The sequence below is a fragment of the Chlamydotis macqueenii genome, chromosome 3 (assembly GCF_036417535.1).
Source record: "Chlamydotis macqueenii isolate bChlMac1 chromosome 3, bChlMac1.mat, whole genome shotgun sequence".
Lineage (NCBI taxonomy): Eukaryota > Metazoa > Chordata > Aves > Otidiformes > Otididae > Chlamydotis > Chlamydotis macqueenii.
This window is the reverse complement of record NC_141558.1, coordinates 93862794-93887981: the sequence shown is the minus strand read 5'-3', so window position 1 is coordinate 93887981 and position 25188 is coordinate 93862794. Positions and strand designations below refer to the sequence as shown.

The window sequence follows — 25188 nt, the reverse complement described above, 5'->3', positions numbered from 1 at the left end:
CTAGTTCTATTTGTGTCCATGTCTGTATGTTTTACAGCCTATATACAGCCAATTTATAGTCCTATGTATGTGAAGTGGGTGAATATAAATGTGCCTGACCATTATTGTGTGTGAACAAAGAAACATAGTAGTACAGGATAGAATCAACAGTATATCTTCTCAAAATGCTCCTAGTAGAAGTTAGGCAACAATTTTTAAATTGCTGCTATTTTACTTTCTTCATTCCTCCATTTATGACCTTATTTAGTTTGACGTTGCCCTACATAGGTCTTTTGCTTAACTTTAGAGATTCTAGTGCTTCACTTGTGTGGGAAAAAATTGAAGAGCCTTCCATAGATTATCATGAGTTTGAAGAACTGTTTTCTAAAACAGCTGTTAAAGAGAGGAAGAAACCCATTTCGGACACCATTACAAAAACAAAGACTAAACAAGTGAGTACACATTTAATTTTGGATCTCTTCTAGGCTGGTTTTTACGTAAAGACAGATTTTGGCATGCAGCTTAGATGAATTTTGCCTGGTGTGAAATTCTTACCATATATACACACGCTATGTAGAAATATAAGAAAAGGAGAGAATGTAGGATGGGTTTCAAAGCTATATATGTTAAAGACTGCAGATTTATTTTTTTATAAATTACTTTTTAAGTATGTATTTTCTTTAAAAAAATCTTTGCTTTATCTACTTCAAAATTAACAAAAATAAAACTGAAGTAATTAGGTGCATGTATGATGCTTTGAAATTGACTTCACATGTGCAATAAGTGGTATATAAATTACTCTCTTTAATTTAATAAATTAAATAATGTGTTGCGTATGAATTACCAGGACTTCAGTGAAAAATTATGTTTAAGAATCTGAGTCCTAATGTTATACCAATCATAACAGTTCTAAGTTTGTGTTATGTTTATATACATAGTGAATATGAAATTTATGCATATGATAAATTACAAGCACAGCTGGGAAAATCCAACATTAATCAAACTGGTTTCTTGAAATGGAATGGTGTACAATAAAATAAAAATAGTAAGTGTATTTTAAATGTACAAGTTTAAACCCTGGAGTAAGAGAATTAAATCTGAATATTTACGTTGCTAGAGAGCTGTAATCTTCCTGGTATCTGTGTGAAAATTGAGTTGTGGTGGTACAATAATAAATTTATACTTAAACTTTCAGGCTATAGAGGAGAATGTTCTATGCAGAATCCAAAAAGCAATTAAAGTTCTTGTTTTATCTTGTATTCACATTTCTGTACTCAATTCAAGACTAGGCTGTTCTATCCATCATCTTTTAACATACGGGTTAATGCTATACAGGATTTTTTTTTTCCACACTAAATGGACAGCAAAACTCTTCAAAAACTCCACACAGTTGATGTTGTGTTTGAATATGACCTCTCCACCTAGTAGTTCTGGAAATCTTGCCCCCACAAATACACTTTGGTTAGCAATATAAACATGCAGATACTCTTTGCTGTGCTGGCAGCCTGCTGAAGGCAACAGAACTGGTAGTGAAGTTAGTATGATTATCCCAAGGTGTTGGATGGCACCTTCATCTGGACAGATGGGAAGGATAGTTCAGCCACACTCGTATGGCAGTGCATCACGTGCCTGTGTGCTGCGTTAGGCTGTACTAACTGGGATGGGAGGAAATGTAAGAGAGTGATGCTGCTACCTTCTCCTGCAATAAATTTCCGGAGTGTGAGACCTTTGCTCTTCTTCCCTTGTTCTGGAAAAAGGCCCTTTTAACGGTTATTCTTAACTAAGTTAATATGATAGTTCTTTAAGTAAAAAAAAAAAGAAGTGCAAAGTTATATCTGATGCTTTGCCTATGAACTGTTGATCCGTTCACATTTCATGAGGTTTGGTGATACAAATCTCTAAACAGAATAGAAATGATGAGTGTTTGATTCTGTAACACAAACAGTGGTTAAAGACAGACGGCGGTTATGAATAAACATTAGATGAGGATTTTAATACTCAGTATTTGTTTTTCTTGCAATGACAAAAATTTAGATACATTGTCAATAAATAAATAAAATGTAGGTAAAACAAAATGAAAATGAGTAATTGTTCTTAATTTCTTTGAAAAGAACAAGTTGTTTATGACAAATTTCCACCCAGAAGTTTAAGGTTTTCTAAGCAGGTACCATCATCTAAAACAAACATTCCTGTGAACCACCTAAATTGACAGAAGGGAATCCCCTTTGTGTTTCTCTTCCTCTGGTGATCAAATAATTGTACTGCTCTCCAAAAGAGAGACATTGCCTAATGGAGAAGTCTGATTTGTTGAACTGTAGTATCTCAGGGGAAAAGATCAGCCAAACAGATAGTCACAGGCTTTCATTAGAACTGCAATTAGAGCTATCATTTGTTGCAGATGTCAAAGTTAAATGTTCAGGTATGCAAATCCAATTTGGACTTTTCACAGTATTGACATGAGACATCTGAAGTAGAACAGCTTCATAAATATAGTCTATGTACACTTTCTCAGCAGTTTGGAATGCAAACCTTCATTTTTGAAATTCTATTCATTTATACCACAGTAAACACTTGGATAATGAAGTCCATCCATGTTTAGCAAAAGAAACAGTTATTTGGAGAAAGCATGGCTGTAATTCCACAAGTATGTTTTTATAGGAAGCACCAAGTGCTGTTTAAGTGGTTACTGATTTATGTGGCTTCTATGATAGTTACGGGTGTTATAAAGATCTTACAAATGGTGTTTTGGTAGTGATTTTTACGGGGACGTGTTATGCAAAGCAGATGTATTCTGTCACCTGTTGAGCTATTGAAGAGTGCTGTACAGAACAGAACCAGGACCTGCAAAGCTTGCTCTGCTGCTTTCCAGAAACGCTGTAGTCTGGCAATTGGTTTTCCTCCTTGTATTGACGTGTGGGTGCGCTGAGTGGATACATTATTAGGATGGATTGGATGTAAAATACTAGCTACATTGGAAATAGTATTCAGGAAAAAAATGGCCAGATAACTTTCAAATGCACAAAATACTTGGTATTCTACATAAACATCTGATTTTAATAAAACAATGTTTTTATTGTAAGCTGAAATAAAAATATATTTACAGAGGAGGCCACATGGTGGAGGGGGGGAAGCTCTAGCTAATCTGAAGAAAGGTTTGGTAGTTTTGGGATGTTTTAGTGAGTGAAAGATTAATTATTGTGGAGTATGCTGCTGTTCTACACACAGAGCTATTTACACTGTATGCCATAGAATATATGCATATGTTTGCTTGTGTGTGTATGTATATAGATATGCACAATATAATTACTTCTGAATCATAGAATGGTTTGGGTTGGAATGGACCTTAAAGATCATCTAGTTCCAACCCCCCATGCCATGGGCAGGCATACCTTCCACTAGACTAGGTCATTGAAAGCCCCATCCAACCTGGCCTTGAACACTTCCAGGGATGGGGCATCCACAGCTTCTCTGTGCAGCCTGTTCCAGTGCCTCATCACCCTCACAGTGAAGAATTTCCTCCTTATATCTAATCTAAATCTGCCCTCTTCCAGTTTAAAGCCATTACCCCTATGTCCTATCACTACATTCCCTTGCCAAAAGTCCCTCTCCAGCTTTCTTGTAGGCTCCCTTTAGGTACTGGAAGGCTGCTATAAGGTCTCCCCAGAGCATTCTGTTCTCCAAGCTGCACAGCCCCAACTCTCTCAGCCTGTCCTCACATGAGAGGTTCTCCAGCCCTCTGATCCCTCTGATCATCTTTGTGGCCCTTCTCTGGACGCACTGTAACAGGACCACATCCTCCTTTGTTGGGGGCTCCAGAGCTGGATGCAGTACTCAGGTGGGGTCTCATGAGAGCAGAGTAGAGGGGCAGAATCACCTCCCTTGACCAGCTGGCCACACTTCTTTTGATGCATCCCAGGATGTGGTTGGCTTTTTGGGTTGCAAGTGTGTATTGCTGGCTCATTTTGTGCTTCTTGTCAGCCAGCACCCTGAAGTCCTTCTCCTCAGGGCTGGTCTCAATCCATTCTCCGCCCAGCCTGTATTTGTGCCTGGGGTTGCCATGACCCAGGTGCAGGACCTTGCACTTGGCCATGTTGAACTTTGATGTTTGCACAGGCCCACCTCTCCAGCCTGTCAAGGTCCCTCTGGATGGCATCCCTTCCTTCCAGCGTGTTGACGGCACCACGCAGCTTGGTGTCATTGACAAACTTGCTGAGGATGCACTCTATGCCGCTTTCCATGTTGCTGACAAAGATGTTGAACAGAGCCAGTCCCGATACCAACCCCTGAGGAATGCCAGTTGTCACCAGTCTCCACTTAGACTTCGAGCTGTTGACTGCAACTATTTGAGTGCAATCATCCAGCCAGTTCCTTATCCACTGAGTGGTCTATCTGTAAAATCCATGTCTCTCCAGTTTGAAGACAAGGATGTTGTCTTGGGACAATTGTCAAATTGTGGGACACTGTCAAATGTCACCTTTTTAAGTGGTGAAATTATCTATATTGTTGTGGGTTGTTATGGATTTTTTTTTTTTTGAGTTAAGGATTTAGTTAATTTCAATGTACCCAAGTTCTACTTGTTTTTTTTCCTTGGCATGGTCATCTTCAAATAACTTAATACGATATAAATCAAGAATGCTTTGGAAAAGTTAATATTAAATCTAGTACTGAATGAAGCCCACATTAAAATCCCTTGCAGAACTTTAAAGAAAGAGAAAAAATGAAGTGTTAATATTTATTTGTGAATGCAGATGATTTTATTCTTACTGTCTCTCATTTGGTGCTACGACAAAAGCTGTGATTTATTTTGCTCTGTTAATACGTGTATGTCAAATTCTCAGCTGCTGTAAATGTGTGCAGGCTCACTCAATGAGAATGCCTGCTAAATCTTCAAAGAAAGTCGTTTATGGACTATATTATAGGTGGGGCTGCCATTGCTACCTATTAAAGTGGTCTGGCTTTCATTACAAGTCCCTCTTATACCTTGGCCAAAATTTAGCTCTTTAGGCTGCAAGTTTTGTTGTGTTGTTTTTGTTTTTTTTTTCCCCTACGTGGAGTGTCTCCTTCATTTTGCTGATGTTAAGAAAGAAAACAAAGCCTGATTTTGCTCATGTCCACATAGTTTCATAGACTTGAAATATGGACAAATTATATCCAATACGTGTCTTGTTGTGTAAAGATTTTCTTAAATTTTGACGCTCTGCAGGCTATATCTCAGTTCCTGGTGCTCGGGAGAGACTTCACGTATAATTCTGAAGTTTTTTTTCCTAACCTTGTACTGGCAGGTTGAAAAACAGGGGCCAAGAAGAGAGAGGCAAAGAAGATTATGATAAGTAACCAGGGAGGGAGTGAAGAACTGAGGAGATCTGACAGGTGGAAATACAGAGCATAATAGATCTGATTCTGTGTTACCTCTTGTTCTGTCTAAAGTAATTTATCTCAGAAACTTGTTATGAGCCTGGAGTATTTTTGACCTGGATGTTCCTTTCAGAAAATAGTGGATGTCATCAAACGTATGGTGTTTAACTAAGCAAAGGGTTGAAACTCGCTCATGCCATGTAGTTAGAATACTAGTTTTGGTTACGTGTCTGGATAGTGTTTTTCATAGGACTCTTTCAATAGCTAGTGTGGGCTGTGTGGAATCAGCACACTTCATAATGATTACTTAGGAAATGAAGCTGTTACCTGAGTGAAAAATGCTTTTAGAAGTTGTTGCATCACTTAAAAAACATGTAATTAGTGAAGCAGGAGGAAAAAGAATAGTCTCATGATTAAGGACAAATACTCGAGTGACATTAAATGCAATATTAAAGATTTACGTATGTGGGGAACATTGGCCTGTGCGCACTGAATGGATTCAGTGGAAAAATGGTACATAATCAGAAAATCTTGACATCACTGTCAGCGTAATAAGTATACAGAGGGAGCTGAGCTGGCTTGCATAGATGGCTTTCCTAACTTTTGAACAGCCATTTTAGAAGCTTTACTGATTATCCTGTAACTATATTTTTGGAAAATAATATATATGTAATTGCAATGAACTTTTCAAGAACAGACCATGTGTTTATGATCTATCATGTAAACAAAAGACAAATGTTAAAGATATTCTCATATGGAAAGTCCACTATTAATCTATTGACATTAAGATTGTAATCTCCCCCTTCCACTCCAGAAAATAAATAATAGATTACTAAAGTTTAATTCTGTTTCAAAAGCCTTAGATGCAAACAAGATGTATCAATAAAATGGTTTAGTTAATGATTTCAGCATTTTTGAATTTTGAAGTTGAACATAAAGAAGCCATGGTAATAGAACACCTTTAGAAATAAAATGCCACATTAAAAAAAAAAAAGTATAAATTGGTAAATAAGGTAAATGCTATATTGAGTTAACAGATAAAAGATTATTTATGTTTATTCAATAACAAGGAATGACCTGAAGGGAAAATAGTTTTCTGAAAAGGAGGGTTTATTCCCTCTGTCTTAAGGAGCTTTCTGTATCCAGACTTAATGATCTATTACCTGTGTCAATGGCACAACCATTTGGTGCAATTTTTGTATACTCTCCAGAGCTACAGTTGGGGTTTTGCTTTCCACAGATAGGAATTTTAGAAGACTTAACTGATGCATGATTTTAATTTATATAAGCATATGATTAATAATGTCATGATTGTATTTATGAAATCAAATAATATCTCACTTACTTGACTTGTAAAAATAATTTATTTTATGAAATGCTGTATGAATGTGATCTCTACTTTTACCTCTCGTTCTCTTCTTTACAGGGTTTATTGCATGTTTGGTTTTTTATTCTATTTGTTCTGTAACTGTATCTACAAAGTTCTCTTTGTTGCAAACACAGTTTTACCTGCCTGCATTTATATATCAAATGTCTGTACCTGTTCAGGCTTCCCAGGTTGATGTCCTCTATTTAACTGCCTGCATTTCTCATTCTTGTTTCCTTCCTGTTTGTTTTTCTATGGATCATATATTTGCAAATTTAAAAACAAACACATGAGCTTGGCATCTGACGATCTTGCAAACTCATCTTGTGACCTAAGCACTCTGTGGGCTTTTCTATTTTATACGTGTATCCTCACTAGCACTGAAAGGTTCTGCTGATGTAACAACCTGGTGCTGCTGCTTACAAATTCAGTGTGGGTGAAAAGGTTATATTCGTTTCTTAACTAGAGGAGCAGTGAAGGGTGTCTGGCGGTGGCCTCATTGTGTTTCTCTATGCTCTGGAAGACCTCTACAGGGGAAGATCTTACTGCAAGTTTGCTTAAATAAAGAGAAACATTGGCTTGAGGTTGGAGCGTGTGAGCTGCAGCTGTTCTGTGAGATTGAAAGCTCTGTATCTAAAAAGCATAGCCCAGATCTTGAATCCCAGCAGAAGCACAGCTGCCACCATGGGCTGTGTATGATTCTTGCTGTATCTGACACTGTTGAGTAGAGGCATCTTAGTTACAGCCATCTTTCCAGGGAGGTTGGCAGTCTTACATTTCCATAATGAGTAGTTCTATGCCTTTCAAATGCTTTCTTCTCCATCTCTCCATGGATCTGACTCTCTCAGTGCAAGGACTCAGTGCAGCGGACATTGTAGTGATAGAGGACATCGAGGGAAGAAGAAAGGAAGAGAACATGGAGATAGCAATACACATTTCCTCTCCTGTCTCTCTGTCCACATTGATTTCACTAAGGAGGCAAGAAGCAACAATTTATAGTAGAGGAGTTTTTTAATCCGATCAAGAAAACTCAAATTGCTTCAGAATTAGATGTGCATATGGATTGAGTTTCTTTCACCTAGAAATTAGAGTTTAGTACAGTGGTCATGAAAACTTAGTAAAAAAATCATGGTCTAACACGTGTGAATGTACTTGTCTGTGTTTCTATCAGATCCTAACTGACATAGAAGTTAAATTTTTACTGTCAGCATGAAAATCAAGATTTTAAGACTACATTATTTTTATTTGTAGAGAGCACAAAAATCCTCTAGATGATAGAAGTTATTGATTTTTGCAGATTTTTTTCTTATTGGCTGTATTTTGTTACTTAGTGTTGGTTTCAGTACAAACAGCAAGAACAAAAATGTTGTTATATTCATTTGGAGTAGGCGCAGTGAATAATGTCATACTTTTGACTGTAACCACATGTCCCCTTTTAAAACTGGGAACACTAAAGCTTTTACAGCATGGATTTTTTTTTTTTGTTGTTGTTGATACCTCCTACTAGATATCATATTGGGTATCTTTCTTTAGGAGTCTTTTTTTCAGTTAGAGTTGGGGTTTTTTTTGCATTCTTTACCTTTTCCTAAGTACCCGTCTTCTTCTATATATGTCTCCCTGATTTGATGTGCTAACTTCTTAAGAAATAATGAAGACTGTTAATTTAAAATTTATTTGGGCATGCAATATGTTTTGCCTAATTTGAATACACAGTGACAAGATTGTTCATAGCAGTTGAGCTGATCACCTGCAAAAACCAGGTGAGTGCATTGCAGACCATGCATGAAAATTCTGGCTTGTATACAGAGTTTCTAAGGAAATTTTAGCTTTCTGAGGTTTGTGGTTTGTGTGGGGTTTTTTTGTTTTTTTGGGTTTTTTTTCTTTTTTTTTAAGAGTTTGTACTGTAGCATCTGAACATGCATTTGGATTACTAACCAAAAGAGACATTTTGTTTGTCATAAGGTTTAATAATATAGAAACTAAACTTTAGGTGCCCTGGTCCTTTAGCTAATGAAAGAAGGAATAACTATAATTGTGGTATAGAACAATGAGCTAAATTGTCAATGATTAGCTTTAGGTATAGAAAAATAAAATCCTTGTGACCTATTTTTAAACTAAAGAATTTAAACTTTGCTATTTATCTCCATTCCCTCCTCTACTCCTTAAAATTTTGATATTGTTCTTATTTTTAATTAAGGGACATTTTACTATTGCTCGGTCTCCTGTTGAGGAACACCATGCTTATCTGACTTACTACTGTATACATGAATCTAAGAAGTCCAGGTATTTTTTCATCTAATGTCATGAGGAATATTAACTAGGGCAGCAATCTCTTAGTAAAAGATTACTTCTACAGTAATAGTTTTACGATATTCATTTCAAACAATACTTTTTTAGTGATAAAACAGCATAAAAGGTCATGAACTTTTTATTATTCATAGTTAAAAGCTTTATTTATGCAAGCGCAGTAGGGTAATAGATAATGAACAGTAAATATTATGTTTCTTCTTTACCCTCAAGCATAAAGTTACAGCATCCACAAACTGGCAGACATGACTGCTTGGCTGCACTAATTTGCATAACTTGTCAACAAATTGCATGTAGAAACAGATGACAGAAAGAACTTTGAAGCCTTAGGTATCTCCTTATAGATTATGAGAATCTTCATTGGGGAAAGCAACCAGTTAGTTCGCAGAGAGGATTCCAGGTTTGATTAGAGTAGGAGATGGAGAGCTGCTCAAAAGTTATGCTTTATGATTGATGTTCTGTTGTAAAAGCTGAGTTCAGTTAAATCATTATATACCATCAGCACAGACATGCTGTTAGATAGCCAGGACTGGGTGTTGATTTGGACTTAAAGAGAAATGTTTGATCTCCTATTGTACCAAAATGTCCTCACTACTTGAAGTAGTCCCTGTTTCTCCTCTCACAATTGCCATTACTACCCAGAAGTTGCTTCTGTATTTACCTTTAAAAAAAACAAACACCCATGCACGTACACACACAAACCCCAACTTGTAAGAGCATAATATTATTCTATTGTATCTGTAGGAAGATAATTACATACATCAGGAAGATGTGATGGATCCAGTTGATTGGGTCTGTGATTGCCGATATTACATTTGGAAAACAAACAGAATGCCTAGTGAAAAGATGACCATATTACTGCTTTCATGCTGTCTCTTAACATCTTACATTGGAACTTCGGGGTTTCTGCATCCCCTCTGCAACAGTTACATAAGCTATAGCCCTGTGTACAGTGGAGTTTTCTGCATGTGACTTTTTGTATGTACAGTAGTTTTTCTTAACTGGTGAAAGCCTTGGGATAATTTTGCTTAATGCTGGTGGTCAAAATCAGAACCAGAGAGCAAGAGTCATTGAAAAATTCCATGCGTTAACTAAATATTATTCTGGGGAAAGGGAATCTTCATCTTTTTGCTTCAGGGTTCTCATCAAACATGTGTCTTGCATTACCTTTTGCTAAATAATTCTTTGACTGTTTTTGCTTGTGTTAAACAATCAGGAACAAATTTTGCATGTAGTTTGTTTACTGCTTAACAATGAGGACCACTCAACAATTAGAAAGTTTGTCCTAGACTTCAGGCTGCAGATAATATCTCTAGCTTCCTTTTTATTTATTTAATTTTTTAAAAATTGTTTAAAGCACAGTTCCAGAATCCAAACTAAAAAGGAGCTGTGTATTGTGTCTGAGGCTTTAGATCTTGTAGAGATTGGTTTTATCAGCCTTTTGTTGTTCCGCCTTTAAATGGCGTCACTTGTCTGTAGCCTCTGGGCCCAGGCTATGCAGCTAATTTATTTTATTGTTTTATTTTTAAATGTGGGAATTGCTTTAGGCATTTGTGCTAATATTCGTATTTTCTGAATTAGTGTTGCATTGTTACAGCCATTCTATTGGAGGAAACTATAGTATTCATGCAATTGACTTAAATGGGATTGAAGTGCATAATAAAGATAAGTATAAAGGTTGACATAAAAAATACATTTTAAATAAAGCCAGACAAAACTAGTAGCTGCTACATAAAAACACTTTATCTGTTGCTGTTGTGCACCCATTCAGCTGACATGCGCTTTAGTACTCTTTCAATGTTGTTGTAGTTCAGAATTTTGGCAGCAAAGATAACCTGTTCTTCACAGGGACAGTGCTTTTTTTCCCTTCTGATTGCTGGTAAAATGTAGCATTCAGTAAATGATTATTCCCCTGTCCATCAGCTCACTTTCAGAAAAAGCACCTTCTTTTTCCTGCTAACTTTAGGCCAATTTCATTTTAGAGCACAGGACTTGAAGGGATTTACTAGGCCACTAAATCTGATCCTATAGTGGGATTCACGGGAATCATATCCCCTAAGAAATCAAGCTCTAGCCTGCATCGTAACCACATAGTTAATTTATTTCATTCTTTTTTCTCTAGTGTTGGTCTCCTTGCTGTATTTGTAGATCTGATCTCAGTAGCTCTCTGAGCTTTAGATTGCTGATGGGTGGTAGAAAGAGGGATTTCACAATTTGAAGTGAATATAGTAGCATATGAGTGCTGACACCATTAGAAGTAGGAAAGTCCCAAGAAGAGACTCCGGCTCATCCTTGCTCTTTGGGCCTCCAAAAGCGAACAATGTAGTTCTGCTTCCTTTGAAAAGGTCAAGTTTTGCACCTTTCCTTGGTGCTAGGTATGTTCACACCTGAATGTAGTTGTAACGTTGTTTTAGGGAAGATGATTTAACAAAGGTATTTTACTCTTTGTTTTCTTATTTTGCTTTGTTTTACTCCTGGCCAACATAGTAGCCTGCATCTGTTCCATTGGTATGTCATTTTTCCAGAATATGAGTGACAAGAACACTGACAAAGCACATTTGCTCCAGATGAGCTCTTGCCACTTATGACTATTGTTATTTCCTTTTAGGACTTTTGGAATGGGTTTGCGTTCATTTTTAATTCACTTTTTTTTTTCTGTCAGTTTTAGAATAGTATTCTTGTTCAAAATAAAGGCAACAGAGGACCGCCTCTATACATTGAGGACAGCAGCAAACTTAAGTTTTTCTATTATTGTGAGATATTTCAGATTTGAGCAAAAGCAATAATGTTGGGGGCTGGAATCAACAGTTTTCCCAAAATCTTCCATACCAAACACAGTCTTGTCAGCGTTGTCAGAGTGGACAGCTTTAAGGAGAAATGTTTGAACTTTTATTACGTAACATACCACATTGTTTCTTTGTGTTGCTCTGCCTTTTCTGGAAATATGGTTTGGTAGCAACACCGCTTAGAGAGCTTCAGGGTTTTTTTTAATTTTGTACCCACTTTTTTTTTCTCATAAAATGCAAGATATTTCTTTGGTTGTTATTAGAGATGTACATTGCAATGTAGCTCTTAGCAAGGTATGGATCAAGTTTTTTCTACCCAACATCTATTTTGTAAATCTTTTGTAGCTGCAAAGAAGTAAATAATGGCTTCTTTCTACAACAAGAACATCTCATATTATTTGCGCTGGCTTTATCTCATTTCCAGGCTTAAATTATATTTTTGTTCCATTTAAAGTGATTATAGCCTATTAGAAGGATAGTTTTGTAATTGTATTTTATTTTATTATATAATTATATTTTTCTGAATTACGGTAGTTTTCCCTTTGAATTCAGAAAATCTCACCATCATATCCTATTTCAGTCCATTTGACTTCAATTTTAAATTCCTAATAATATATTATATGGATTAGACAATCGCATAGGAATTTCTTGCTAGTTTCTGACAGATGACATCGATAGCTATGCCTTGAATTTAGGTCTTTAACCTTGTGAATGATGTACTGGAATTCTACTGTTAAACTTTTTCAGTTCTTGAGCAGAATGCGGTATTTTCACTTCACTGTAACTAGTTAGGAATTTATGAGGAAAGTAGGATGAAATACCTTCTTGACCAATGGTTATGATAGTTTAAGGAAGGAAAAAAAAAAAAAAAAAAAAAGAATTGGCCAGCCAACCACATCCTCAGAAAACCTATACTGCAAGCACCGTGAGTTTCTCAAGTTTCCTCCCCTAAGCAGTCCCAGTGGCAGAGTTCTGGGTCAGGCTTTTACTTCTTTCCAGCTTCTCCTCAAACATCAACATATAAACCTGTGTCTGAAAACTTAAGGGAATCAAAGTTGGCCACAGGGCAAACATCTTGTGGATATCTATATGGTTTTTGAAGATGTGAACTGGATCATTACTTTCTTTACTCTGGCTAAATTAATTCTACTTTTTAAAATCTTATTTATCCTAATTAATTTCTAAATAATTTTGACAGTGGGGCTGTAGGTGATACAGCAGCTTAGTGCTAAGATAGGAACTGTGTAACTTGAAAAAAATACTGTATGCTTCCTGACAACAAAGTAAAAACTTGAACTTACAGTTTTAATTATCTGGCTTTTCTTCTTTCCTCCAAGTGATTCACAAAGGTTTTTCTCAGTGTTTAGTACAGTGTAAAGCTCAGCAACCTAAGTAGGTTAAATATTAACCTCTTTCATCTGCGTAACAGTTGTAGACTTACATTGAAATGTACTTCATCTAGAATCACGTTGTTCTACAGATAAGGATCCTTTCCTGTCATTACTTGCTTCTCATAGTAATGACATAGAATTTACAGTAAGTTGAATTCAAACAGCTTAGAGCCCCATGGAAGACTGTTTGATGAATTACTTGTTGCTTTTATGCTTGCAAAGCAAATATGTATGAAAGTGGATTTTAGTGGCTACTTTTAACACCCTAAAGCAAGACGTTTTGATGGCTTTATTTTTATTTTTTTGTTTATTTTAAAAACAAACAAAAAAAAGCTTTGAGACCTTTTACATTCCCAAAAAGTCATCAAAGAAAATCCCAATATGTACGTGGTTATTTTGCTTTTTAAATAAAATTCGTATTGGCGCCTACTACGTCAAACATTCAAATAAAATACAAATTCTCACAGTTTTAGCTTACATCAAAGATGGAAATCATTGTGTGGTTTTGGAAACCAAAGCAATTCCAAGATAGACACAGTTGGAATTTTTTTTTTATATGACAGCCTGTTTCATACACTTAGTAACATCAGTGTGAAGTTGAAATTGTGCATCCTAATGAAGGAGAAAGTCCAGGAGAACTTTTTATAGTGTCTCTCTTAGGATTAAGATTCAACTAGGTGATAGATTTATGCAACAGAAGCAAACTTAAGAAATAATAAAATTGCTAATTTTTAGATGTGTATATAGACTACAAGGTGCTATTTATTGAATTTGTTGTTAGTAATGTGAAATATCTTGTATATTTTTCTGCAGATTAATACTAATAGTTGGATTTCTTTTGGCAGGTTGTCAAGTTGTTAAGTAACAAAAGATCTCAAGCTGTTGGAATATTAATGTCTAGCCTTCATTTAGATATGAAGGACATTCAGCACGGTAAGTGAAATAAGTTTTGTTGATTCTAGCTCAGATCACATCATTAATAATCTGGAAATTTCTTTCTATTGATATGTAAAAGAAACTCATAAGAGGCTTTTTTTTTTTTTCTCCACTCTAGTTTTCTGCAAATATCTTGTTCTGGCAATTATTTTCTCCTTTCTAGTAACATATTCCCTTGTCCTGTATAGAAAATAAAACTGTTTATTTGCAGAATTGCCACCTATAATTTTTGACATCAGTTATCTAAGCGGTATGAAATATAGACACTTTGATTTTGATCTTTCTAAGGAAGAAAGTGTGATGTGTTGTTTATTTTAATTCAGATAGCCTCAGGACATATCCAAAAAAGTGAATTATAGTATTTAATTGATCTACTAGATAAAATAGTTCCTATATTTCTCTTACCACAAACAGTGGAGTTCTTTTATCTTCAACAGCATTTTTCATAAGGGAAATGTTTGGGGGGGGTGTAATACTTTTCACATTTATGCTAAGAGACAGTAGTGCAAAAAGGTGAAAAGTGGAATTGCATTTATATTCAGAGCATCCCTTATGTTTCCCAAAGGCTTTGGATAGATTTGAAGCAGATTGAATTATCCTGTGAAGTGCCAGTCTATCTATTAAATAAATGTGGTTTCAAGTATAACACAGACTTCATAAATCACAAAAACATCTTGTGAACTTTCTAAACTATATATTTACAGCCATGCATTCAGTTTACTATGATTTGCTTATTTTGTGAAATTATTCATAAATAAAACAAATTTCAGAGCAGTCTGTCAGCTAGTGAGTAACTCTTAATCACAGTTTTAAGTTTTTATTAAACTGTTTTGATGGTTACTAGACTTCCTCAAGCTGAAGCGCTTAAGATGGTAGTCATAGAGCAAGGCGCCAGTACTGGCGCCAAGAAGTACTTGGTATTTCCAAAGCTGGCAGATGTAGTTCGGTTAAGTCATAGAGCAAAATCTGAAAACAATGATATGGTCCTTTCCTTCAGTCAAATATTCAACTTGGTTTCAGTTAATAATGAGAACCTTATGAACAAAGGAGTCCGCCTAACATCTGTGTCTGTGGTAAAGCCAACACGAGTTCATTGAAAATTTGCTTGCTTAACATGCAACACTAACAATAACATGGCATGAATGTCAGTAGTTGAAGGGGTCAAACAATATTATGCTTAACCTTTATCCTATTACAATATTAAGCACATGTGATCATCTAAGAGCTGTGTGTGGATTTTGTATTTTCCTCTTTCAATAGCTGTTTTCTAAAACCAAAAGTCTTTGCAAAGGGGAATTTAGTAGTACTTTTATTCCTTTGCTGTGCAGAGGTGATTGAACAAACATGAGAGAACTTTTGTATGATGGAGGAATTTGTGGAAATGGTTGGAAGATCCTGGCGTTAAAAATATTTTTTTTTCTAAGAACATAAAATAAGCATGGAGGAAAAGTGGTGAGGAGCAGGAAAAAAAATTGTGTGGTGGGGGCAAGGAAGGTAGAGATCCCGCCAAGAAGTATTTCTGGCATCAATCACTCCAGGCAGAGTTCTCAGAGTGATCTAACCATAGAGCCCATGGAGAAATTGTAAAATCACAAGCCCAAGTATTTAGCTTCACCTTTATGTATGCGCTATTTTTACTTGGTTGTTAAAAAGTAAGGGTTTTATATATTTTTGAGTTTTATAGCTTACTGGTTCATCTGCTGCAATTTGAATATACTAACCAGAAGGTGCTATCAAAAATCTATCAAAAATCAAAATAATGTGGCACTTGTATCTTTAATATTTAAGAGGTATCACAATAACTACAGAAAAAAAAAGGTGATCAGTGTTCTTTGTCCCCTGGACCAGGGTTTTAGTGGTGGTCTTGAGTTTTTTGCTGTGTTTAATGTACAGTGACATGTACATTTACCTATACGTCACTCAGTACAACACAAGCAATATTTTAAAATAAATTTGAAAAGCAGTCAAATGAAACTCACCCCCTCACCCTGACAGTTTGTGGTACTAGGCAACTTTCTTTATAGGCTTTCTTGTTAATATTCCCTATATTACTTATAAAACATATCTGTAGGATACAGGGTTCCTGCAAATTGCAGAAGAATTGTAATTTATTTCAGTTTTGGGGGTTTTTTTTGTTTTGTTTGTTTGGGTTTTTTTGGTTTTTTTTTTGTTTTTTTTTTTGGTTTTTTTTTTGTTTTTTTTTTTTTTTTACTGGCCATAGAAAAGCACACAGAAAGAGAGAGAGACTTTCAATGCAGTGTGGTATTCAGTCCATTTCTTGGTTTGCATGCTATTGTGTCTTATTTTTCTGATGGTTTAGACAAATTTCAAAATGTTACAGGAACAGAAGGGGAAACAATTGTGCTGGGTGTTAATTCACTTAATAAATTTAGGACTTCAAAATTTAATTCATATTGTGTTTAAATGGAGAGCTTAAAATAACTTGAAACCTGGGCAGATGTGGTGTTTAATCTCTTGTAATTTTTTTTTTTTTGTTTAGGATTTTTTGGTGTATTTCTGTTTGCTTTTAAAATACAGAACAGTGGTGAAATATTGTCTGCAAAGACCAATCCTTGATGAAAGATTGTTTTGGAAACTTCAACATTTGAATAATTTCTGATATTTTGTTAACTAATCTTGAATGCTTAGCTACTTTTTCATGCATGTGTGATCAGATGGCATTTAACGGAAGAATGGAATATCGTAGTATATGCTAAATAACTTGCTTTGGTGATGATGATAGCCTTCTAAGTGTCTGCTTGTAGAATTGGATTTGTCTGCTCCCAGCTTTAAAATAGGTTTAGTAGGACAAACTCCTAAACCTTGGCTGCTTTTAAAATATTTTTACAGCGTGGAAGCAGTAGTTGTAATAATCAGACCACATTTGTACTGAACTCTAGTGCATCTTTCTAGTAGTGCTTTAAAGTAGAGTAGGTTGATTTTTGTTGTTGTTACGGGTTTTTTTTTTTTGGTTTTTTTTCAGTAGATTCTAATTGCTAACAGAGCTCCCGGCTATTTTACGCAGTCTAGGCTGGAACTGGTAATGGTCTATTTAGTCGCGGTGCCATTTCTCTGTGTTCTTAGTACAAAATGAGTCCTCTTCTCATGGTTTCTCTGGTTTCACATAAGATTTTACTGACGCCTATTTTTTTTTTTTTTTTTTTTTTTTTACAATCATGTATCAACTATGCAAAACACTTTATCCAGGCATTTTACTTGCTTTTTTATTTTTGGTATACCGCAAATATCCTTTGTCCAGCATTATGTTCCCACTGGAAATATAGCTGTGTTTGGCTGCGCTGTACAGCCAAAGCTTGAGAAATGCCAAACCAGCACTTCTTGCCTATTTTTTTTTCCTTTATAACTCAGGTTTTGTTCCTAGAGAAAACACTTTGGTTTTAAAATTGGTATTTTCATTTTTTTCCTTTATGTTTCAGACATGCAACTTGTACTTAGATAATAATGTGCATAATCTGTGATGAATACCCCATATGTTAATATATAACTGCATGTTAAGCTTGTGTCTGCATTTAGGGTCCATGTCTCTCAGATAAGATATCTCCTTTTAATAAGATTGTCTGTCATCACGTGAAATGTAACAGCTGTTTGAAATTGTAACTACGTTGCAGAGGATGTGGTTGTCCGAGCCTTCCCCATTCCCCTTGGTTATAATGGGGAAGAAGATATAATGTTATAAAGTTATAAATGTTATTAAAAAAGTATATATAAATATTAAAAAAGTTATAAATGTTATAAAGATAAAATCTGCTCTGTTTAAGCATTTGTGGCTGTGAAGAAGTGCAGTAAGAACAGCAAAAACTTAGTCTCTGTGGAAAAATAGAAGGAAAAAATTCAACTCAAGATGTGAGCTTGAAGAAAAGCTAATTTCATGCAGATAAATATTATATTTACTACCCAGTCATATTTATATCTAGTATTTATTTCCAAAATGGAAATTAATCTTTTGTTCACCGAAATCAACTTCACCTTGTAAATGTTGAAAGTCTGGCAAAAACAGCATATACAGTTCTCCTTCTTTTGAAGTTGTCTGGAATCTTTTCCAAGTCAGTACATTTCTCTTAGCAGGGTTTATCATTTCAGGCACTGTGTTAACCTCCGGCATGGCTGCAGTGCTCCAACTATATTTCCATCAGGTTTTGCGTAACACCTGGTTGCCCTGGCTCTGTTGAAAGTAATTTGGAGACTTCTGCCTCTGAATTTTGGACCACCTTTCTCATATCCTCATTTAATAAGTCATTTCCTCCCTCCCCCATCCGAGACACTGGTAATCTACAGAATTTGGTGGAGCTACCTGTCCCACTTTGATTTTTTTTTTTTTTTTTTTAATAATCTGTAAGACCAAGCCTCTCTTTATTACAGCTGTCAACTCATTGTTGGTCAGTGATAGTAGGAAAGGAGGTTATATAAGAGAATGGAATAGGAAAAATAGAAAAAGGGCAGGCCGATCCTCCTAACAGCTGCTAAAGCCCAACCTTTTAATCTGGATTTGAGATTATTTTACTGAAAGTTGCATTTGCGGTAGAGCTTACTCTGCTAGCAGAAGTACAACTTTGAACAACAGACACATCTTCTGCCTTGAATTCAAAACAGGTGCGCAGGAAATGAACGTACTTTAAATATTAGTGGGCTAAATAAATGTTTATTCTTTTGTATTTGGCTATTAGTGACAAAGGAACATGAGAGAGTCTTGGATATGTTTTCTTACTTTACTGCTCACACTGATGCTTAGCAATTATGAGCTCGGAGAGACTTTGTCAAAGGTTAACTGGATGGTTTCATTGGAGGAGGAGGATAAAATGTCTATTACGCTATATTATTTAAATGTTCTTTGCAGGAGTACTTCACACATTGACGTATCATGTAATCTCAGTAGTTGTAGATCCAAGAGATGCTCTAAGTGGAAAGCAATCAGGAAAGAATAACTCAACATCTGGAAAATAAGACTCATTATTAGTGTATCTTATGGAAGATCCAAAGGTGATCAGAGCATTATTTATCCTAATAACAATGTATGTATATAAACATAATAATTTGAAACTCATAATACTAAAATATTTGTCAAGAATAGATCTCTTCCCAAAAAGATGTTTTACTGTTTGAAGAAGTTATGAGGACAAAACAATACGTGATTGGATCAAGTTCTTAGGGCATTGTCATGCTGGAAGGTAAACCAGCTGCCCAGAATTGTTATTTCTGTCCACTCAAGTTAGGAAGAAAATCCTGGATGTAAGAAGATATATAAAACATGGGGTTTTTTTCTGTCAGATGGCAAGTTGATATTTCTTTATTAAAGGAATGATCCATAAAGCGATTGCAGTCAGTGCAGGTTCATTACAAAGTCTGAAGCTTTACCTATTTGTTCTGGCTTATTAATTGAGAATTTAAATTCTTTAAACATTTTTTCTTTATCAAATATTGTGCATTCATACACCTAAAAACTTAAAAGATTATGGCTTAAGCTTCCCCTCTGACAGCCTTTCCAACACATGTTTAGATTCTTCTGAAGCACCACCAAGGAAAGATTGGTTGGTTTGGCATTTTTTCTGTCCTGTGAACTAGCCCTTCCTCAAACCTTCACACCATAATCCTCAGTTTTATTCCTCTATTTCTTCTTAGCTTTGTGCTGCTCTATTCATTACATGATGCTTGATGTTAGATTGCAAGCTTGCACATTTTATTTGCTTCTAATTACTTTACAAGCTCCTATTGTGAAATTATTGGTAAGGAAAACAATGGAACACACAAAATTACTTTTATAAAAGACAGACTAGAGTTAAATTAGAGTGCCATACATATGTATTGCTGCAAATGTTTCCATTACTTTGATGCTGTTAGTGTGTCCACAGTGTTCTGTACTCAGCAGCCAAAAGCAGTTCTGGAGCCCTTGTCTGGCCTCTCCTGCCAGAGGCGGCTAGTGAGGGAGGACAACAAAGGTCCTTGGAGACAGGTGGGGTTTCTAAGGATGTGGCGTAAGCCCCTGAGCTGTGGGTGAAAGCCCTGAAAGCCAGTCCTGAGTATTGAAAGCGTGCCTCAAGTCCTCTTTCTGTCCTCTGAGATTTTCTGAAGCTTAGTTCACAGTAATAAAAGGCCAATAGAGCAATAACAGCAGCTGTTAAGGCATAAATAAAACCTCAGCGATCATTTTTTTAAGTATTCATGCAACACGTCAAGATAATGAAGGACAGAAATATTCATATCACCAAGAAAGGAACTGAATATTTTGTGTGATACATCCTTTTGGAATTTACAGTTAAAAATACATTTATAGAATTAAACTAGTTTTCTGTAATGCCAAATACATTTTAAAGAAGTTAGGTTTTTTTTTTTTAAATGAGGAAAATCATGTTGAGTTTTTTCACAATATTTGAATCAGCAGAGATTAATTACTGCCACATTGGATAGTTTGGATAATTAAAGATTTTTGTTGTTGTTAAGAACATATGAATGTAATTTAATAGAGAAGTTTTGTAAGAAACTAACTGCATTGTTTGTCTGTTGTTTCAGTTGCAACAGTTTATTTTTTTTTCTTGGAAGTCTGATTAACTTTGAAACTTTGAGAGAAAAGTTTCAGGAAAGTTCTGTTCTCCCAAAGGAAAAAAAAAAAAGTACTTCTCATTTGTGTACCATATAGTCACCATAAAGGGGATGATCAAAAAATTCTAAGCATAAAAGCAACAGAATGTATGCTATTAGCTTTAGTACCATCCAAAAATTGGGGGGAAGGAGAAAAAGAGCACCTGGTCTCCTTTCCATATCAGAAATATTTTCCAGTGGTCATACTTTTATACATTGCTGAACTACATAGAGATTTTTACATTATGAAAATTAAGAAAGGCTGATTAATAGACTAAGACCGTCCAATAACGCAATCACACGTCTTCTCATTAAGTCAAAAGGTTTAGAAGAAAAGGATGCTTGCCTGGCCACAACACTGTGGTTTTGATTTGTTCATGTGTGTGTTAGATTTGAATATGTTTGCATAAACAAAAAATTTGTATTAAAAAGTTGACACCACTTACATGTATATAGCCACTAAAATCTAATTTAAATACAAGGTAGTTAAAATGAGGATTTAGTAAAACTTGCAAGGTGAATCCCTCTTTTATTTCTCTTTTTTTTTTTTTTTTTTTTTTTTTACAGTTAGTGTACCTGCATTTTTCTTATACTTCCTCTTTTATGGAAGCAATTAAAACAACATGCTGTGTTTGATCAAACTGAGATCTGTCTAGCTTACTACCTGATCTCCTGTGTGGATAACCAGAAAAAAAAAGAGGGGGGAAAAAAAACAAGTGGCACTACCATTCATTATGTGATTTTTATAGATGTCTATTTTATCTTTTTGTATTTGTCATCCTTGTTTATTTGGAATGATTTTTCATGCGTGTTGTCTATCCTTCTGATTTTCCTTGTCAGAAGTGTAGGATCCGTAATTCTCTTTCTTCTCTTTGCAAACGAGGTGACTAAATCTGGGTGCTATTTTCGTAACTTAGGGGTGCCATTATACCTATGTCGTGGTATCACATCATCTTCTATTTTAGGCTCCATTTTTTGTGTATTGTTGCTAACATCCTGTTTGCCCTTTAACTGTTGCTAATTATTGAGCTTATGTTTTCAGAGAACTGTGAAAAAAATCTGAGTGTCTTTTTTTGGGTAGTCACTGCTAATCTTGTATCTATCAAAGTGTTTCTACAATTTGGGTTCTTTTTTTTTCCATCTACTTTGCATGTACACTGGATACTTGAGAGATCCTTTTGTACATTTTTGTGGTTAGCTTTAAAGTGGCTAGCTTTTATTATCTGCCAACATTACCACCTCACGTTCGTTTAAACAGCACAAGAACCTGCAAAGGTCCTAGGAAGACTTCACTGCTACAACTCTGTACTTTGAAAACTGATAATTCATTTTTGTAATTGATTTCCTATTTTTTGAGCAGTTTTTATTTTTAATCAGAGTAGACCTTTCCTCTTATCCTATAACAGCATGATTTTTTTCTGAAGCCATACGTAAGGATTATAAGGAGCTTCTTGCAAATCCAGTGTCAGTCTGATCACTCTTACCTGTGCCTTTGACTCCGTTAACGCAGTGCTATTTAACTTGTTGCTCATGAGTGTCTACTACAAAACGACACGCTACCTTTCTTTCTCATTATATTGATTTACCTGTAAGTTAAGAAAGCTGTTCTTCCATATAATATAGACATTTTTGAGGCACAGAAGTCAGACCAACTGGTTTGTAGTTTCCAGCACCATCTCAGGAATCCTCTTAAAATTTGCATTTTTATGTTCTGAAACTTGTTCAATTTGAGACGGTGCCCAAAACGTATCAGTTGAGAAGTATAGGTCTTGCCTGAGAACCTCTTTGACCTTTTCTGTAGGTGTGAATCCTAACACAAATACTTTTTGACCTTTTCTGATTCTCTTTCTTTTATGCTCTTTGTACAGCCAGATTATCTGCATGCCCAACTGTTTCCTGTCAGGCTTCGTACGTCTGATGTGTTTGAAAGTGGTTTTATTACTAGCTTAATACATTTGGCAAGTTGGGTTTAGACCTTTTTGTTCTTGTTCAATTTTCACTGAACTTACGAGACTTCTTGCTTTTCTGTTTTCTTTGGCTGTTTTCCACTTTTTGAAGAGTGTATTTTATTTACAGGTGTCCCCTGTACTCTTACGTTTAATCATATATGTGGTTTTGAGGAGTAGGAATGTGAAAACACTAGGAAAAGGAGGGTGCTTTTGAATGTTTCAGCCAATTAATTTTTTTTCTCTGAACCTCTTATGTAGTGTCTGTAAGCTTCCTTGTGACCTCCAAGCTTTTTTACTCTTTTAACTGGCTTTTCATTTCAAGGTAACTCCTCTTTGTAAAGTCTAACTTTGTGGTGTTACTTTAAAAAAAAATCTTTTTCCTTTATCCTATAAAGAAATTTCATTTAAGACCATTATGGTGTCTCCAACTGTTTTGTACACTGTTCAGAAGTGAATCCAGTGTTGCTTCCCCTCTTATGATATTTCTGCCTAGTTGCTTTGAGTAGTAATTACAATATCCTAAATTTTAGACTCTGTATGATGTCTCAGAAATGAATATTAAACTGATTAAACCTTCTGCTATTTTGTTTGCTGTGTTGCATATTGTCTTACGGTTTTTTACTATTTAGGAGTCACTATTAACATGCTTGTTGAGTGATGTGCAGTAGGATGCTAACTGTGGGGTTTTTTTCTGCTTAGGCATGAACTCCCCCAGCAGGGACTGTGGTAGATCTGTTGTTACGACTCATTGCTTTGTCTTAACTGACTCGCACTTCCTCCAATATTCGTTGCCACTCTTCTGCAGTGACCAGTTACGGCGCCATATTATGATAGCCTTGTAGTACTAGTGTCACACTGGTTATTGTCCTCCTGTTACGTCTGGAACAGCCGTTAAATCCATCAGTAAATACAAATTTGCCGATTGCGAATGTTAGCTGCCGGGAAACGATACAGAAGCACATCACGTACGCAGCCTGGACTTTTATCTATGGAGCTCAGCTCATCGGGGGCGCTTTCCCGACTCTCCCCCCTGGGTTTACACGCGGTCCTCCCGCTCTCCTCCCCTCCCCAGCCCCTGCCACCCCCGCAGCCCGGCCCCCCGGTCCCCTCTTCCAGCAGCAGGTGGCAACCGCGGCCTGCGCCGCGGCCGCGGAGCTCCGCGCCCCCTCCCGGGAGAGCCCGGCCCGGCGGGCGGCGGAGCGGAGCCGGGCGGGGATGCTCGGCTTTGTGGCTTCCCCCCGCTGGCCCGGCTTTCACCGAGGCGCTGCTCCTCTGCCAGCTTCTCACGCCGTAAATAGCGTCCTCTTTTAAACAAACGCCTTCTGAGCGTAAGGAGGAGAAAGGATGGTGCCAAGGTGGGAGGGTGACTCGTTTGCTGCGTCCATCCGTCATCTGTAGGGTAGGGTAAGAAACTGCAGGAGAAACAGGCAGGGTAGGCAGGGTAAGAAACAGTGCAGGAGAAACTATGGCGAGGTGTTAGAAAATCTTTTTCTACTGCCAAAATTGTGAAACATTTGGTCTGAGAGCAAGCTGTTTCTCATGCTGGAGCCATTTTGCCAGTGTTCCTGTACCTGTTGCTGTATGAGGTACCCGAGTTTCTCCTAATTCTTCTCTTCTTTATCTTGTTCTGTCATGACCCCTAGGCAGTGAGAGATAAAGGTTATTTCTGCTGTTCTGCAGGAAACCTCCGCGTGCACTGTGTGTTAGATTTCATTTCAGTGTAATCTGTTTTCTGTTTTTAGAGAAGCTGCGATTGCTTTAGCTACCTGGACACAAAGTATAGCTTGATGGCTTTGAACTGAAGCAATACAGAGTGCCCCTTGTAATCTTAAAGCCCTCGGTAGGCCAAATCCAGTCATGAATCTGAAATAAATACACATAGGTGATTCCAAATAACAATGGAATTTGGTTTTTTTAGAATGTATATATTTTGTTTTTCCCCATATCCAGACATTTGGTTTTGTTGCAGTCCCCGTCCTTGTTTCTTTGAGTTATTAATACCAGCTTTTGAGAAACACTTTGGAGCATGAAAAAAGATGGAACTTAAACCATAAACACACATGCTTCTGCCCTCAGTTATCACAGTATTGTGATTTGAATTAGTAAAGCTGTGTCATCTGTCATCTATGTAGCCAAAAATCTTTTTGCGTTATTTTCATAATCCCACCACACTTAGAACATGGACTAAATATCACAAGATCATTACATCATTTTCTTAGCATCTGTAGCTCTTTAATACTTTAACTTCAGAATATTTGGTGAAAGGCTTAACATGCGTTAGTACGATGAAATTCCTGGTGTTTATCCAGACTTCAAACTGGGCAGACATGTAGAATACCAGGCTACATCTAAACTACTCTCTGCTGTGCCAAAAATAAAATTTTAATTTGATTTAGAGAATAAATTGAGAGTATGTAATTTTATTTCAGTGATATACTACCATCTGACAGAGGGAAATGGAAATTTGCTTTTGAAAGCAAAGCTCCCAAATGTTTTGTATTTGGAATTCTTGACGAAGATGATTT

At 36.2% G+C, this 25188-nt stretch overlaps 1 protein-coding gene across 1 annotated transcript in view; it reads left to right on the top strand.

Annotated features, from left to right (window-relative positions):
* Positions 1–25188, top strand: part of FMN2 (formin 2) — a 161213-nt gene that overhangs the window by 57103 nt on the left and 78922 nt on the right. The window contains exons 6-7 of the mRNA XM_086745621.1: positions 287–431; positions 14030–14117. Coding sequence (XP_086601747.1) covers positions 287–431; positions 14030–14117 — 233 coding nt within the window. The remainder of the gene's footprint in view (positions 1–286; positions 432–14029; positions 14118–25188) is intronic.